Raw genomic sequence first — 18,117 nt, 5'->3', positions numbered from 1 at the left:
AAGCAGTCATGTGGCATGGAGAATATCAGTTCCCAGTGAGATAGATTGATCGTGATTGAGGTATAGATTGATTTAATCATGGATTAAAGGACCAACAGTTTAAAAAAACAACACAGTATGACATATATTTTTTTACCGTGGTTTATTTGTAACAGGAATTTTGAACTTAAAGCAAAACCTTTTAAAGAATTTATTCTATTGACATTATCACTTGTTGTCTCCCTTTAACTGTCTTCGCTGCTTGGTTTGAATCAAAGGTTAATTGAGTTAGACTTATCTGATACAGACCGACTTGGAAACTATATTTGTATGTAAAGTGATTTCATTGCAAGGTTCGTGAAGAAAAATGAAATAATATTATATTTATGCTTTAAATTTACATTATTGTCTCTATCATCTTAGAAATAATGAGCACTGTACATTTGTATATATATATATATATTCCAATTTATTGATTAACCTAATCATTAAGTCCATTTCATGTTTTTCAAGTTTTATAGTAATTAAATGTATATTTTAATTATCTGTTTGTACATTTTTGAAATTAAAGTATTGTTTGAACTCAGACAAATGTCTCCATACTTTGTTAAACATACACAGCCTTTCAAAAATCAAAAATCACTGCAAGATCATATAAATAAAGTTTAACCTATATTGGACGAAATGATGATAACTGATAAAACACAATCGTATTCTCATATAATTAAGTAACTACGTTGAACTAAATTTCTAAAACGAAATGTATATTTATAATCTTCTCTCTTTATTCTGATAACGAATAATTCAAAAATAATTTTTAATCGAGGTTAAATGTAGTTAGGCTAAGGCACTAAAAAAGTAATCAAAACATTTCGAAATCTTTTCCAAGGAAACTGAGGACAGTAGCCTTTCCACCGATTTATTTTGGTGAAATATATCTCTTTTACGGTATAATCATATATTTGTTTCAATAAATAACAACTTTTCATTCTTTAATTAATGGTACCATAGCACATTTCTTTTAACAAGCTTACTGGAAATTATGAAGAATTGTCACCTCACACAGTGCATGATTTTATTTACACCTTGCACAGGAAATAGAGTAAAAAAGGCACCATTAATGTCATTTATATAGCAATGCTTCACATACAAAGAGGAGCAACTCTTAAAAGTTTTGATATGAAAAAGTCGATCGCCACTCCTGCATATATTTTCCAACATATTGATAGACTTTGTATATGTCAACAGGATTGGACAACAGGCTAACGTCACAGTACCCAAATCGGGACACTTTTTAGATAAAAAACAATGTTTTTTGTTTATTCATCTTTTATAAATATATACTATCCACTTTTCATTTATATAACAATTTAAAATTTTGGGCGCGTGGTTCTAAAGAATCGCGAAATACCACCAGTGTTACGTAGGCCCATAAACTGGCGATACTGTAGACTAAAAAAGACACTTCCAGTATTTTGGCGACTTTTGGGGGGAATAAACGATCAGTATCGGCAGAAAATATGCAAAGATGAAATATGTTAGCGTCAACGAGGGTTTTGATTAGATTGTTTCTCCAAACTAGCATTAGTTTTGATAAAACAAATTTTTGAAAATGATATTTGAATTAATTAATTGAATAATTAATTAAATTAATAGCATCACACGGCACGTTACTCAGGAAAGATTTGTTTTGGTAAATATTCTTACCATTAAATTGCCCATGTAACGATAATCAGCAGTCAATAAAGCTTAATACAGTTTCATTGTCGTGAAAAGTATTATCAAATGAAAACTGTATACATAAAAGTACTTTTTTGCAATGAATGACAGTTTATTGGGCCGTTGTACCACACGTGTCCCGTTTTGGGGACTGTCCCGATTTGGCTACAGTGATGATAGGCCCATTTAAGTCCTTTCCAAACTGATTTACAAACATGACATATATAGCAATCCATATAAACAGTGTAGGTTTTATAACTTCAATTTAGTTTGTGAAATAACTATTTTTTAACTATTCAATATGGGTATTCACAATTAAATAAATCGTTTATATTTGTTCACAACCTACATCATACATAAAATTCACGGAATACAGGCCCAAAAGTCCTCGTGTAAACTATCTACTTATATGGATATACAATAGACATCCAATATGCAAATTATTCGCGATAGTATATGTATATGATTTCATCTACCGATGATGACGATAAAAGGGGAATTGACGCTTGCACAACTTGTTCATGACTTGCTCATGTTATAAGAGTAATTAATTATAAACTTTTGCTGAGGTCTATGCATTATTTTTTTATCATGCCTGAACAAATAGGTGACTTTCCAGAAAGGTTTAAAAAGATATTGACCGAAAACTATGTCGTAAATTTTCATATCAGTTGAAAAGTTACAAAGGATATTTAGAAAAAATATCATCTTTATTCTGAATCAATGTAAACGTTTTACCATTAGGTTATTATTTGACAGAATATTATCTACAGCCATGATAAGGTAATTGTTTCCATTTTTCAGACTGATACAAGGGCCCAATTAATCAAAAGGTGATTAGCTTAATCAGTGATTAGCACAAATTTTAATTCTTGTGTATCTTTAGAACAAACCATTGAAATATTTAGTAGAGTGATTTTACATGCAAAATTGTGAGATTTTACCTGGTATATTGACGACATTATTTAAGGTTGATAAATATCGTTAAACAATGAGTAAGCTAATCAACCTATGAACAACTGGGCCAAGAAGTATAAAGTTCATACATAATCTTATTGGACTGCTCATTAGACATATCACTTTGATGTTGTTTCAGTCTAGCATGCAAGGTTTGTATTATTAATTGAGACTTTCTGGCATCAATAATTTGGCCGTTTCACAGGTACGTTTCCAGATAAGTTTTCGACTGGCTACTGGGTACAGATAAAATGTTGCGAGTTGAAAATATAGCTTCAACTAGACACACTATTGCAGCGAGGGTGAAATGTGCATATATTTGATAAGTTAGACACACCAAAGATTATTTTACAACTTTTATTATGTCAAACATATCTTTTTTCAAAGATTTCAAATTCTGAACAATAAAGACTTACATTTTAACTTCTGACGATTACATTTTTACCTTGCACTTGTGTAAGTTGACGGCATATTTGTCAATCTTCATGTACATCATTTTGGTTAATCATTACAACCCGATGAGTTGTAATGCAATCCAACTTTTTAAATGCATTTTGCGAAAATGAACCCGAAATTTAAAATATGTAACAAACTAATTTAATTATTACTGCAGTGGCACCAGTAGGGACCAAATGGTCACCCTCCTATTACAACTGGCTGCTCCCATTGTAATATTTGGGATATTTGCATTTCTTTCTACTTCTTTTATTTCTGTTATTTCTGAACGCTTTGCTTGCCAATATTTCGCTTTTGGCTTAAGTATTGAGCGTTCGCTGAAGCGAGGAAGCCAATGGGTTTTGTCCCAGGCCGGAACATACCAAAGTCCTTAAAATGGTAGTTGTTATTCCCTGCTTAACGTTCAGCATTATGGGTAACGCCGACAACTGGTTCACCCGTGAGCGAGTTCTAGCTCTGGTACGGTTACGCTTCGCGCCACGCTTCGAAGGCCACCGTGACATGATAAGACCAAACTAGGACTTATACGAACGAAATCGTCTGCATATCTTCAAAATAAACATTACATTGGTTTGTATGTCGCTCTTTAACATTTAATCATAATTTATTAGCGAATAATTCTTATTTCAAAGTTGCTCTATGCGGCTATTTTTAACACAACGTACAATGTTTCACTCGCACTCGTAAACTGTAATAATAAAATCATATCGTTCTCATGCCATTACCAGATAGTCAACAGTTATATTTAATACCAGAAGATGTCCCGTTTAACTCTGGAACGCTATAATATGGCACCAACGGCTCGCAGTTTTGGAACTCTCCCGTGTTTTTGTAGACACCACGGCAACGGTAACTTGCTATACGCACAGTGCCAACAACATCACAAACACACGAAGTAATTATATGTTTTTGATTTTAAATTCAACTATTACAAAACCCAGTTCGTGTGCTGTTATCTAACTATCAGTATTTAGGCAGGCATATGACAAGTAGGTCATGTAAATTTATCGAACCCGTCCTGTGATTACCATATCAGCCTTATCGAGTACAGTTGAAAGTATTACGGCAAAATTGCTGTAGGCCGATATCGAACGTTATTGTCAAAATTGAATTTACTATCGTATTTCTGGGTACTGTTTACACTATGTCATCAAAGTAAACGTATGTAAATGAACACAAACACGTAGAAAAACACAACATCCAGCCGTCCTATCAGTTGGTGCAGTAATCATCATAGAGTCGGGCACTTTAAACAAATTGACGTCATCGGAATATATAAATGTCAACAATGTATGTATAGAACTTCTGTTTACCTCCGAAAATAGCAATGGAAACCCTCGGATTGTTGACGTACACATATGTACACAATGTATGTATCATTACGCGCACGAGAATGATTGTGGTTATCGAGCGATAATGATAATGACCTTAACAAAGGTTATTGAGTCAATTACACTTGAAACTTTAAATATAGTACAATGTACAAAAACAACACCAACTGGTCAGCCTGAACACTGTTTTTACTACAATTTTTTTGTCGCATCTGTAGATAATCTGTAGGTCTAATCCATGGAAGCATGGGGCTTCCCAAAGGTGTTAATACATGTCCGACTATAAGGTCAATGATTTTATTAACCGGTTCGTGGTCTTCCGACCATGTAACCGGCTTACCGTTGACAACCCTAAAACAAACCATCATGAAGCGCATATGTTATGGTACAAGTAGGGAAATAAATAAACGGCTATTTTTATCCAGCCGCTGTTTTTCAAATCCTTGAAAAAAGCTGGATATGTCTTATTTAAAAATAAATAATGTCCCATGCTTGGGTTTTTATTTGGATGTATAAATATGTAATTCGTTTCTTAAATTCAGTGCGATTTCGACAAGATTTGATGCCCACGATCCGTCGCCTAAATTGTAAAAAATAATATCTTATAGAAAAAGACATCTCGTATCGCATTGTCCTATAACATTTCTACAAGTATTGCATTTTCATTTCAGTAATAATAACCATAACTTTATTATGCATAAACAATAACTACACCCATGTTTGTAGCCCAAAAACAAAAGATTCAAATATCCCGCCTCCCTACCGTCTCGTGACCCATATCTCGACGATAGAGCCGCGGAGTGATCTCCCATTCTCTTCCTTTTATGGCGCCAGCTGTTTGCTGACGGCCAGGTGCTTGCTCCATATCGAAATTTTGTTTATTCGGATTGTTTTGAGTGTCTTGTCGACTTATTGCACAATTTGTGTGCAATATACCCATCTGCTCTTGTTACTACACTTATTTGTTGTAAGGCCTTCATAGTTCTCAAGCGTACATGTCTGGATTTCACCTGGAGGGAATGACAGTCCATCTTCGCCTTTTGGCAAGGTGGCCAGTCCTAGTCTCAGTGGCAAGTTATGGTGTTACTCCAAGTACGTGGGACGGGCCTTCTTTCGAGTTGGCCCCTCGGGCTTGCCCATTTCCACCAGCTGAAACTTCTGGTCTTGATGGTGTTGAGGATATGGACTTTGAGGGCGCGGATGTGGCAGGGGACGATGCCGTTGTTCATCTCTCATCTGGTTGCCCTCTGAGGAGGATGTCCAGGATGAGGTTGACCATGAGGCTGCTGAGGTTGAGCCCAGCATGTGTTTTCCAGTATGCCGGGCACTAGAGCCAACGATTTTTGCATTCTTAGGGCGAAGGAATAACCACCACCGTAAAAGCGCGTGCACGCTTTTCCACGTGTACACCCCTTTCACAAGCTAAGCTAGGCTAAGTAGGGCGTTGTTTAAATTGTTAAGAAAATCAATTGGATGAATATTCTTTGCGTGTTTTTGTTTTTATATGGCACAAAGACGAACCAGACAACGGTTAAATGACGGTGAAAGGAAAAGGGGCATCGAAATGCTGCAAGCTAGCATGTCTCAACGTCAGGTTGCAGTAGACCTTTGGGTGTTTCAAAGTGTGGTGGTAAGAATGTGGATTCCATACCTCATGCTGGATGTCGTTCTATGGCTACAACGCAGCGCCAAGACCGATTTTTGCTCATACATGCACGGCGTCACAGGTACCAGACTGCCACAGCTTTACGAAATGACCTCCTAAATGCTTCTGGTACCCGGGTAGCCACTCAGACAGTTATGAACCGTCTTCATGATGCTGGTGTAAGGTCACGTAGACCAGCAATACGAGTTGCCTTAACTGCCCTCCATGTTAGGGACCGACTAGATTGGGCCCAAGCTCACAGCACTTAGACTCTTCAGGAATGGGAACCGGTTCTTTTTACTGACGAGTCCAGATTATGTCTCGACTTCACGGACAGGCGCATAAGAGTATGGAGACAACCTGGGGAGAGGTTCCAGGCAGGTAACGTTGTTGAACATGACCGATATTGCGGAGGTTCAGTGATGGTGTGGGGAGGCATAAGCCTTCATGGGAAAACAGACCTCCATGTCTTCCATAATGGTACCGTTACGGAAATCCTGCGCTGAAATCCTTGATGCCTATGTCATACCCTACGCTGGCTCTATCGGCCCTGACTTCATCATTATGGACGATAATGCTAGGCCACATAGAGCGAGGGTGTGTGAGCAGTTTTTACTACAAGAGACTATTAAACGGATCTTTATCCCATCGAGCATGTGTGGGACATGCTGCAGAAAGCTCTCTCTCGAAATGTGGGCAACTTCAGTAGATCTGGAGGACGCCTACTCTCACATCCCGTTCAAGAAGTTGGAACGGAAGTACCTCCGTTATACGTGCAACGGAAAGGTGTTCCAGGCCATGCCGTTCCGGCTAACGACTGTATCCTTAGGGAGACTTCACATCAGATGTTTCTTGAAAAATCCCTACCTTTAGCATGTCTCGAGTGTGCTTCGTCAGCTTGGTCTGCCTGGATTTGGATTGGAAGCCTCCTCTACGGTAAGAAGGATTCGCATACTTAAGTTATTGTAATTATTACTGAAATGAAATTGAGGTTTTTGAAGAAAAACAATTTTCATAATGTTTTTTTTTAATACTTACCATAACTTTGTGGAGTCCGATCCTGTATTTTGTCCCTTGCCTTCTCATCCCGACTGCCTTTAGGGGTGTGGTTTGAGGATGGGAGATCACTCCGTGGCCCTGTCGTCGAGATATTGGTTACATGACTGTATGGAGGGCTGGATATTTGAATCTTTTGATTTTGGGCCACAAAGATTGGTGTAGGTATTGTGTGTATGCATACTTAAGTTATGGTAATTATAACACAATGAAATTGATTTTACTTAAAAAACCTCATATAAGTCATATGAGTAGCACTTTCTCATCTTGCTGATTCTGGATCTAACAACACTTTGTCGTCCTATGGATTCCTGATCTTTTCCACTTACATTCGTATAAATTTAACTTGATCGTCTTGGGTATTTGTACAAGCTTACTATAGAATACAAGATATTACATATCAAATAACTCAAACATCATAAATTACTATTTCGTCACTGTCATTTTTGTAATGACGACCGCCTAGCTAAAAGTAAGTGTCGCCAACATATAATCATCTTCGGATTCCTGATCAGTCCCACCTACATTCGTATAATAAAACTTGTACATACATGAAAGGTAAATGCATAATGATATTTCATATTGTTTATTCAATTCGGTATATCCGGATTTTCACCGCCTTAATTTATTCAAAGATGTCTCCTTTTATCACATGCGAAAAAAAACTAAGGTAAAACGTTTAATCGATAGAGAATTTTTCGGGTACCAAATATAATTTTGATGTTTTCAAAATGAGCTAAAACACCAAAATGATACCATTTCTGTTTTTGAAAACATATGTACATTAAACAGGCATATATAAAAGAATGAAAAGTGATAGAAATGCAATCGTCACTTTAAAATTGTTTATATAAACCGGAGGATTTAGTCAGGGGGTTGTTTTAGGTAATTTACAAATGAAAAAATGTTTTGCTTCCTCAATAACTTCCTTTCTAATTGATAATTTGAATTGAAACTTACAAATTTACTCATTTTAGCACACTTTCGTAAAATGCATATTTATTACACACTTTCATTTTGTTTAATACTGAGTTATGGCTTCTGGACGCATCTCAAATTTGGCAATTTCAATTATCTTTCAATCTTAATTGAATTAAAAGATGCAGGACACCTTGTGTATGCTATTATAAGATAATAATAGTTAATATCCTATATTATTTATATAATATAATATTTGCTCAACACCTGTGGCTGAAGTTAGTTCCAGGGTTTTTCCGCATGTGACACAATGTGATATCTTTGAACATACCCGGGCCCTTACCAAGTATAACTCCCACAGAGCCTCTCATGATTAGACACTGGCTTATCACTGCTCGACAATTATTTGCTTTGTCGACGGTCTACCTAAAGGTAGGGCTCGCCGGTGTGTAAGCTGTGTGCAATTTCAGTGGAAAAGGTTGATATTGTCAATATTTAAAATTCTATCCACAAATTGTGAGTTTGAGGAATGCTGTTAATTTATCGACAACCGAGAGTAATTTGTACGCAAATATCTTTTCTATTAAACGTATTAGATGCAGATTTTGGTTCTATTTTGTTTGTTGTCAGTTTTAATTGGAGGTTAACGTACTCGCTGTAACAGTGATAGTGATATAAAGACTAAAGAAAAGAGTAGAAAGGAGAGAAAAGACAGAAATACTTAATAGCAACGGGTAAGCATTTCGATTATGATCTCCTCAGTATCTTAGTAGAGGTCACCGAGAAGACTACTTATTCTGCAGGGGCCGCAACATTATTTGCATCATACGACCTGGCATGGGGTTGGCAGATCTTTTCTTTCCCGAACCTGCAAAGGTTGTATGCTATTTCTACTTTTCTACATTTAATGTAATTGAACACCTAGATATGATAATGTTGCATGTGTCCGAACATTCTAGAGGGCTAAAAATAAGTGAATTTGGGGATCTCTTTAAATCCGAGTACACGACGTAACTCTTACAAGTTATTCCTTCAGGTCAGCGTTGGGCAAGGAGCAATGCAAATTGTAGACAAACATAATGTTTTTGGTTGTGTTCAGAATGGAAATAATATATATCAGTAAAGTTTGACGTATAAAAGGCTTTACAAAAACATTTATGTTGTCGTTGAGTACTTGCCTCACGCAAACATATCTGACCTTACGATCTCCTTCCCACTAGTCCGAATTATTCTGACGTTTTATCGACTTTTTTCATATCGGTCTGTCGTCGATTAACGTCAGAACTCCGGCCCTCTATAATATGCGGGAAATATGCGACCCGCGCCCGGAGCGCACTTCAAACTGATATTTTATAAACAAATCGTCACTTTCACACACATGTCGCATATGGATCGAAAGATCTATTCTTTATGCACTAGGTGGTATCAATAACATGTTTAAAAGATCATTGCGAAAAGTATTTTCCAACGTTTTCTATACCAACCCATGTTTTTAATGGAAATTAGGCCATGAGCAATGTCACATGACTTGACGAGATCTCGCGTTACCGAAGATTTTTCCCAACGTTATGACGAAGGCCGGCGAGATTTTAGTCATGTGGCATTAGAAGGCGGGGCTATCAAAAAACCTAGAGTAAAACAGAGTAAGTTTGAAAAAATATGTTTTTAGTGATTGTATTGGTTGTTTGAGGCATGTTATGTATGTTCATCTTGTGCATAAAGATTGTTTCTAAAATATCAGTTTGAAGTGCGCTCCGGGCGCGGGTCGCATATTTCCCGCATATTATAGAGGGCCGGAGTTCGGACGTTAATCGACGACAGACCGATATGAAAAAGGTTGATAAAACGTCAGAATAATTCGGACTAACCCACGTATTGTCGTATAGTCATCTTCTTGATTGTTGACCTCTAACTTTTCCCCTACCTTCGTATAAATAAGATTTTGTCATTTTGGCGATTCCTGAAAGCCTAATATAGAACAATGGGAATTCATATTAAGCTTATATAAACAACCTGGTAATAGTCACACATATTTCGAAGCACAGATCTGAGTCTGATAGCTTATGTTGAATATTTCGTCACACCTAGAGTAATGTCTACATAAACCTAGAACTGTACCTGACCAGTTACAACTTGATTTGTGACAGTTACATACAGTATGTGTTAATAATGGTGATTCAGTTTTTGTAGAGTGTCACTGACCTAACAAAGATAAAGAAGGGGTTTACTGTTAAAATGACAGGTTGACGTGAACGATTTGAACTTGCTAAAATAGAGGCAAATAATGCGCTTTTTCGATCGTTACAGAAAAATCGAAATGTTCCATTATCTTTTGATCTGCGCCTTAAATTGCTTGATTCAGTTGTGTCTCCCACTTTGTCTCTTGTGAAAAAGAAATGAGGACACAAATTGAATATCACTGTTTAATTTTGATGTTAAAACTTAACATGAATGACCTTTATATATGTTTATACAAACTAAAAAAATGCACAAATATAGAACAAAACTGGAACTAATCGAACAAGTATTTAAAAATGCAACATCGTATCATGAATAGACAGTTTTCAAACTTCGTTATCAACGTATAAATGCAAGTATTGTCAAAATGAAAGTTATCTAATTATGATATTTCTTCATTAAGTAAAACTATCGAATATTTGTCAAAGCTAGAAAAACAATGATATTATCTATATTTGTGAGTGCGTTTGAGCTTACATCCATGCGTAATAAAAACACACATGTTTGTGTATAGATTTTGCATTATGATCTCAAATAAAAGGCAATCAATTTCATGTATACATTTGGTCTGCTCTTCAAATGCATTTGTTGGTTAATTTTCTGTTTTTCACGGTGCGTGTCTCTTGAATTAATAACTTGACACAACAGACTTTTAGGACTCACACAACTTATACATTAGGTCTGCTCTTCAAATGCATTTGTGGTTAATTCTCTGTTTTTCACGGTGCGTGTCTCTTGAATCAATAACTTGACACAAAAGATTTTTAGGACTCACACAACTTATACATTAGGTCTGCTCTTCAAATGCATTTGTGGTTATTTCTCTGTTTTTCACGGTGCGTGTCTCTTGAATCAATAACTTGACACAAAAGACTTTTAGGACTCGCACAACTAAATCAGCCAATCAGCAAGTGTTTCATACGTTTGTAGTTTCTATCGAAAACAAGTTCCAGCTAATTACTGGGCCACTAAAGGAGTTTAATAAGGAACTGATGACAGATTTTTAGATAAATGAATTGTTCCAGGTATTTAACATTTGAAAAAATTATACTTTTGATATATTTCCATGTCTGTTTGCGGATTTGAACAGGGGCACAATGTTTGGGGGCGTTTCTGTTTTGGGTCACCGGTTTTGCATGTAAACTTGCGGTTGTCAACTTCTTGGCGCTGTGACACTCCAATATGCCACTAAACCTACCAAAAAAGTCATTTTGTAGCCTTTGTACGGTATATATTTATGAATCTAGACAGTTGTCACTGGTTTTGAACTTCAAGTATTAAAGTTATAAGCTAAAATGTTGGGTAAAAAACATTAATGTAAATTATTTAGTTGTGTGAGTCCTTAAATAGCGAAGCCTTTTATTCTTTTATGTACCGATAATTGCAATTGGTCTAACACAAATTACACATCAAGGAGTAATTGAAACATTATTAGCCTCAGAGTAGGTGATGATTCCGTTGTTAATGACTATAATTTGTCAATAGGATTTAAAAGATAAAATTATTACTGACTTACTCTAGCCTTGGAGAAGGTTACCCAGGACGGTATGGCAGAAGTTACGTTAGGTGTTTAGCTTATAAAATTTGAAGTATTGTGCATGTCTATCTAGCATGACACACATCCCGAATGGTAATATCCCTGTACACTTTAACACCACACATACGGAACGCTACCACACGTGGTCTAGTCAGTGAGTTACCCTTTAACAGGATGCAGTACTTAAAATGTTTTCACATAACACAACGTTACACCCATAGCCGATAACCCGTTAGACTTGTTAACGACGTCGGCAGATATTTTATCACAGTGTCGGGTCAGAATGATATTATCGACATGCTGTATCTTTTTACCAAATTTATAGATGCAATTACATATCTGTGTCTTAGGTTCATCTTTGAACAAAGATAGCAATTATCAAAGAATGTCTTTCTAAAATGTATCATATTTGCATTGGACTATTAAAAAATAAAATTGGTCTTAAAAACAGAATTATACATCATAATGAATCATTAAAAATAATGAAACATGATAAAGGTAAATACATGTAGAATTTTTAATTTTGATGAAGGTCATTTATGAAATAACTCAAGTGACTTATTACAATTTTTTATTCGTCAAGCGATGCACGTAATGCACCGCGTACAGTGTAACGTCCATAAATATTTCTCGTAAACTTTCGTCCATATAATTCTGTATCTTAACAACTTCTGTTACCCTGGACAAAGAGAAATTCCGATATTGATTATTATTGCTGTTACTATGCATATGAATGGAGAGAGGTTCTAAAGGGGATAATTGGACAAATACAGTTTGTTTGAGAATCTCACAACCAATCTAAATATAAACATGATTAACTCAAAACCTCATAGTCATCTTGGTAGACAAAATATAATCTTATAAACTATGTTCATGAACCTACACGCATAACTCCAACATCTACCACCTCATTAGCTATTGTTTTCTCAAATAGTTTAAACTTAATTAAAAATGTAACTGGTTCTCCGCCCATTTGTAGTGACCATTCTCTTTTTCAATTCAGTATCCCATTTGATGTCTTTAAACAAAAATATTATCAGAAAAAAATATTACCCTATCAGGAAGCAGAGTATGATAAAATGAATAGGAACGTAATATGACTGATTGGGTTCAATCTCAGAATTGCAAGATAGTAATGAATTTTATAATACTCATTGTAATGCTATTAATTAACAAATATCTGAATGTATTTCTAGTATAAATGTTACAGTAAGGCCAAGTGATAAAAGTGGATGACAAATGAAATTACATTTTAAATCAGACGAGGTAATAGGGCACATATAAAAGCAAAGTTAAGTGACTTACCATGTCATTGGGAAAACTACAAACATATAAGGAACGAATTAATTAGTAAAATAAGAAAGGCCAAGAATAATTATATTTAAATTATGCAAAAATCATTCGCTCATACAAATATAGCTCCAAATGATTGGTGGAAAATTGCAAAACTGTTTCAAATGTAAATAATAAAAGTAACTGTATCCCCCCTGTAATTGTAATGAATTGTCTAGATGACAGTAAACAAAGAGTGTCAACTGAGGGATATATATCTACATCAGGCCTGTAAATGCAGGGGTACCACAGGGCTCGGTTCTCGGTCCACTTTTGTTTTTACTTTATATATAAATGATATTGTTGACTGTGTTTCCCATGAAATACACTGTTTGCTGATGACACTTCTCTGTATGCTGTAACAAGCGATGATCCAATGGAATTCGCTCAAAGCCTTACATATGATCTAAGCAGTATAAGACTCTGAGCTAATAAATGGGATATTAAAGTTAATTAAAATAAATCAGAATCTGTTATATTCTCTTAAAAAACTTATTACTCATCACCAAAATGTATACTTTATTATGAACCTTTTGCGGTCAGCTGAACACATAAACATCTTGGTTTGACAATCAGTGGTGATGCTAAGTGGAATGACCACATTTATGATATTTATCAAATCAATATATAAGAATTATATTTTAAGAATGATGAAATATATCATATATTAGACCCATATTTGAATATCGGATGTTGTTTGGGATAATTGTTCACAAGATTAGAACTATTCTAATATTATATCCATGTTTAATGAAATAAATAGTATCGTTCCGCCTATCGGTTCAAAAAGTTAAAAACACCTTTTCCAAATTCATTCACAAGAACAACTGATGTCTTTAAGTTTTTAGGAAATCCGGAAACTAATTTTATTCTCTGTCAGTTGAGAATTAAAGCAAGTCCCTTAAAAAATGACCACCAGAAAGATTATCTAGCTGAGTCCTATGCATGTTCTTGTGGTTCTAGATTTGAAACAGCATATGAAATTAATCATTCATTCATTCATTTTTTTCCCTTCATTTGCTCAATGTAATTCTTTTGATTTCCAAAAATGGTACAATCATATTAAAATTGATATCAATATTTCCTATTTTCCTTCTTTGTTTATTTTGTTTATTTTTCATATTGATGATGAGGGGGCTGGGCTTTAGAAGACCAGTTACACTATTTTGTAACAGAATATTGGGAAACAACTACATAAATAAGAACATAAAGCTTTACAACATGTTAATTATATATCTAACTTTTGTTTAATATGCATAAATTGAACTATTTGGTGGGATTTAATTTTCAAACTCATCAGTTGATGGCCTTGTGTGATAAAATGGACTTGTTGGCATATATCTGTTGAATGCGATAATTTAATCCCATCAAATGTTTATACATGCAGCTCCATAAACAAATAATTTTCTTTTCTCTTGATAACCTATATATATATTTTATGCCTTTTCAGTTTCAAAATAAAAGATTAGAATTTAAACCATTATATCAAATTACAATAGAAATAGAATTAAGGAATTGTTGCACCTACTTTGATAATTTATTTGTTAATATCAACTTGTTTATATATGTTTGTATGTGTTCTAATGTCTATGTCTATGCTTGTACTACTGGTTGTTACTGTGTTTAAAGAGTGCTTAAATAGGCTATGCCTGCTGCCGAATACATTTGTCTTTTGGCAATAAAATGTATTGAAATTGAAAGGATGGTGGTCACCATGCATTGTCTTGAAACTTTATTAAGTTAGGTGACTGCTATGAACTTCTGCCATAAACTGGAATTCATCGATTAGTTGGGGTTATTAACCACCTGATTACAATATATAAAATGCATATAAATAATATATTTACATAGACATAAACCAGAGGCTTCTCATAGTAGATTGCATGCAAGCTAAAGTGAAAATCATAACCAGCATTGCCAGTTAGATAGGTATTTTTCAATAACCCATAAAACGGAATCTGTTCAAATACATATATTTATATCCCGTACATGCACTTAAGAAAAAATGGATTCAAGTTTTCGACTATCGTACTGAAGTGTCTGTAAAACATGATTTTAAACAAGAATGTTATTTAAAGCTGGGTTTACAGCGTTAACACACTCATATATATATATAGTGATGAAGCCTGTTACGTATAGGTTGTCAAAAATATCTACTTTCATAACTATTACAATTTTATGGTATCTGCAGTTGTGGTATGTGTCTTTCATGCTGCTCTGATCCCAGTCTTCCTATCAAATTGTGATTATATACAACCTTCATGGTTCCCTAACATAGCTGTAGAACGTTTTATCGTAAGTGGGATTTATATATATTTATATATTATAACACTTTATATTTGGAATGTTTGTGTCTATATATAGAACATCTTGGGAATTCCACTTCACTAATGTTGATATAGAAAATGTTGGAAATTCCCCTGTTGGGAGGCTGTTGGGAGGCTGACCGGAACTGATGCCGACTTTATAGTGTTACCTCACTGAAACATACTGCCGAAGACACCCAGCAGCCCCCCCCCCCCCCCCCCCCCCCCCCCCCCCCCTCCCCCCGGGCACATTATACTGACAACGGGTGAACCCAGTCGTCCCACTCCTAAATTTCTGAACGTTAAGCAGGGGTAGATACTACCATGTTTACAGACTCTGGTATGTCTCGGCCAGGGGACAGAACCAAAAACCTTCCTCACAGAAGTGAACGCTCAACTGAAGGCCAAAAGTGAGGCATTGTCAAAAGAGACATTAAGATGAAGAAAGTTGTTTAGAAAAAAGAGAAAAGATAAGATCCCAAATTCAGTCGTCTCTTACGATCATGCAATAGGTACAGCAGGTACAATTCTTACGCCCTACCTACAGGAACTACACCTAATATAATGTACATACAAAACAAAAGGGAAGGATAGCTATATAAAATGTCAGTTACTGACATAACATCACGCTACATTCTGTTCTGACTAATAACACGCTCAAATAAAGTGGCAAAGTGGTTAAGGCGTCTAACATTTTGCTACTATAAGCCCTCCACTATTGGGTTGTGGTTTCGAGACCTACGTTCAGCAGTCGCCGTGTACTGGCCGTAGGTCGGTGGTTTCTCTCCGGAAACTCTGGCTTTCCCCCACCACAAAAACCTGGCACGTCCTTAAGTGACCATAGATGTTAATTGGACGTAAAACATGTACAATTTTGACTACGTTGATAATTTAACACTATCTACTTATTTTTAAAGTATATAAAACAGTGCCTTGCATCTAACCAAGAATTATGTTAAATGTATATGAAGAATTCAAATTGATATTTTGTTAATGGAAATACTTCCACTTGGTTATTAATTGATATTTTCTTTAACGCTTTATAATGTTACAGCACTAAAGAATGGCGGACACGGACAGAGATTCGACTGCACCTACGAGTCGGTGCATCTGTAAACAAATCGATGTCTATAAACACAGACGCTACCATAACAGCGAAAACAAGTTGATCGGTACGTTTTGTACTAAATGTAAGACAGAGAATCTAACAAAGGAATATGTAGTGCGCGTCAAAGACGATGAGGATACAAAGGAGTATGGTGAAATGCAAGAGATGCTATCAAGGCCTCTCCCAAACCATAGTGAGATCAAGGCATTCCAAGTTCGAAGTTCCAAAACAAAAGTTGACCTGACACATTTTGCTGACATACTGAAGCCAGGCGACCAAATCTCCTGGCAAGGACGGTACTTCTTCTGGCACCACGCCATTGTCTCAGAAGTTATTGCTGAGACGAGCGAGTTAATGTTGATTCACTGGAACAAGGAGGACGGCCGCATCAAAATCATCCGTAGCCGTTACAACGTGGACCCGAATGAAAATAAACTATTTAACAAGATGTACCGTATTGACTATTCGGAGGAAATTACAAAGGCCAATGACCAAGAACTGGTGTTGGCGAGAGCTCGGTCCAGGNGTTGAAAAGTCACACCAGCTAGCTTGGCTTAAAGGAAAATGTAAAGAGATCGTCGGACAAAATATCATTCTGGCTGCCAAGTCAATTACCAAAGGCACATGCTTAATTGTACAACATACAGTTTCTGTCGCGAAACAAATCATACCAAGTGTAATACAAGATACGTCTATGGCTGCTGGGAAAATCTTCTCAGCAGAAGGAATCGAACACGCTATGAAAGGAAGTAACTTTGTTGGTGCTGGAATTGTGATAGTACTAGAAGCAGGATTTGTTACTTGGGATTTGAATCAGGCGTACAAAGAGAGAAAAAAGGGAAATACATCCAGGAACGATTTCATCGAAACTGCCATCCGACGGTTAGTGGAGGGTGTGTTGAGTGCTGGGTTGTCTATTCTATGCTCCCTAGGTCCGGAACTCATCGGGATCGCTGTGGGATCACCACTAGGTCCGGTGGGTATCATCATTGGTGGTATCGTAGGAGGGATCATAGGCGGTGTAGTGGGAAAAATGGCTGGCACTGCCCTTGGAAGTGTGCTCGGCAAGGCGATTTCCTCCACATTCAAAGCCGATGATAGAGCGGTGACCAGTATCGCCGACCTAAAATATGGTGATCACATAGTAGGTTATGGCTGGGTACTACATCCGCGCTGCCACGCCATCGTGGTGGATCACAACGGGGTTGACAAAATCAAAGTGATCCGTAACAGTTATAAACGTGGTGTTGTGGAGGAGTGTATACCGTTCTCGAAGCCGCTGTTCAAGGTTGAGTACCAACAGGGAACATGCAAAGATCCGGAGAAAGTCGTGGAAATGGCTAGATCAAAACTAGGGGAAAATCAGTATAGTCTGGCTTTCTACAATTGTAAAACGTTTGCGAGGCAGTGCAAGTCCAGCTTACATGTAGAACCGGAAGAGGAACCATGGCAACTGATAGAGTACGATGACATACCCGAGGAGGCACTGCAACAGCCTTGTGGCACGGGGAATATCAGTCCCCAGTGAGATAGAT

General features: G+C 36.3%; 1 protein-coding gene across 1 annotated transcript; it reads left to right on the top strand.

Annotated features, from left to right (window-relative positions):
- The first annotated feature begins 6,998 nt into the window (after positions 1 to 6,998).
- Positions 6,999 to 17,113, top strand: LOC110458147. Its single transcript, XM_021509735.1, has 2 exons — positions 6,999 to 7,023; positions 16,529 to 17,113. Exon 2 carries the CDS (start codon positions 16,538 to 16,540, stop codon positions 17,111 to 17,113), a length of 576 nt encoding a protein of 191 aa, XP_021365410.1. The 5' UTR covers positions 6,999 to 7,023; positions 16,529 to 16,537.
- Positions 17,114 to 18,117: the final 1,004 nt, after the last annotated feature.

The sequence above is a fragment of the Mizuhopecten yessoensis genome, unplaced genomic scaffold (genome assembly GCF_002113885.1).
Source record: "Mizuhopecten yessoensis strain PY_sf001 unplaced genomic scaffold, ASM211388v2 scaffold9465, whole genome shotgun sequence".
In the NCBI taxonomy this organism is placed as follows: Eukaryota; Metazoa; Mollusca; class Bivalvia; order Pectinida; family Pectinidae; genus Mizuhopecten; species Mizuhopecten yessoensis.
The sequence above is the reverse complement of the archived record's forward strand: the minus strand, read 5'-3'. Positions and strand labels throughout refer to the sequence as shown.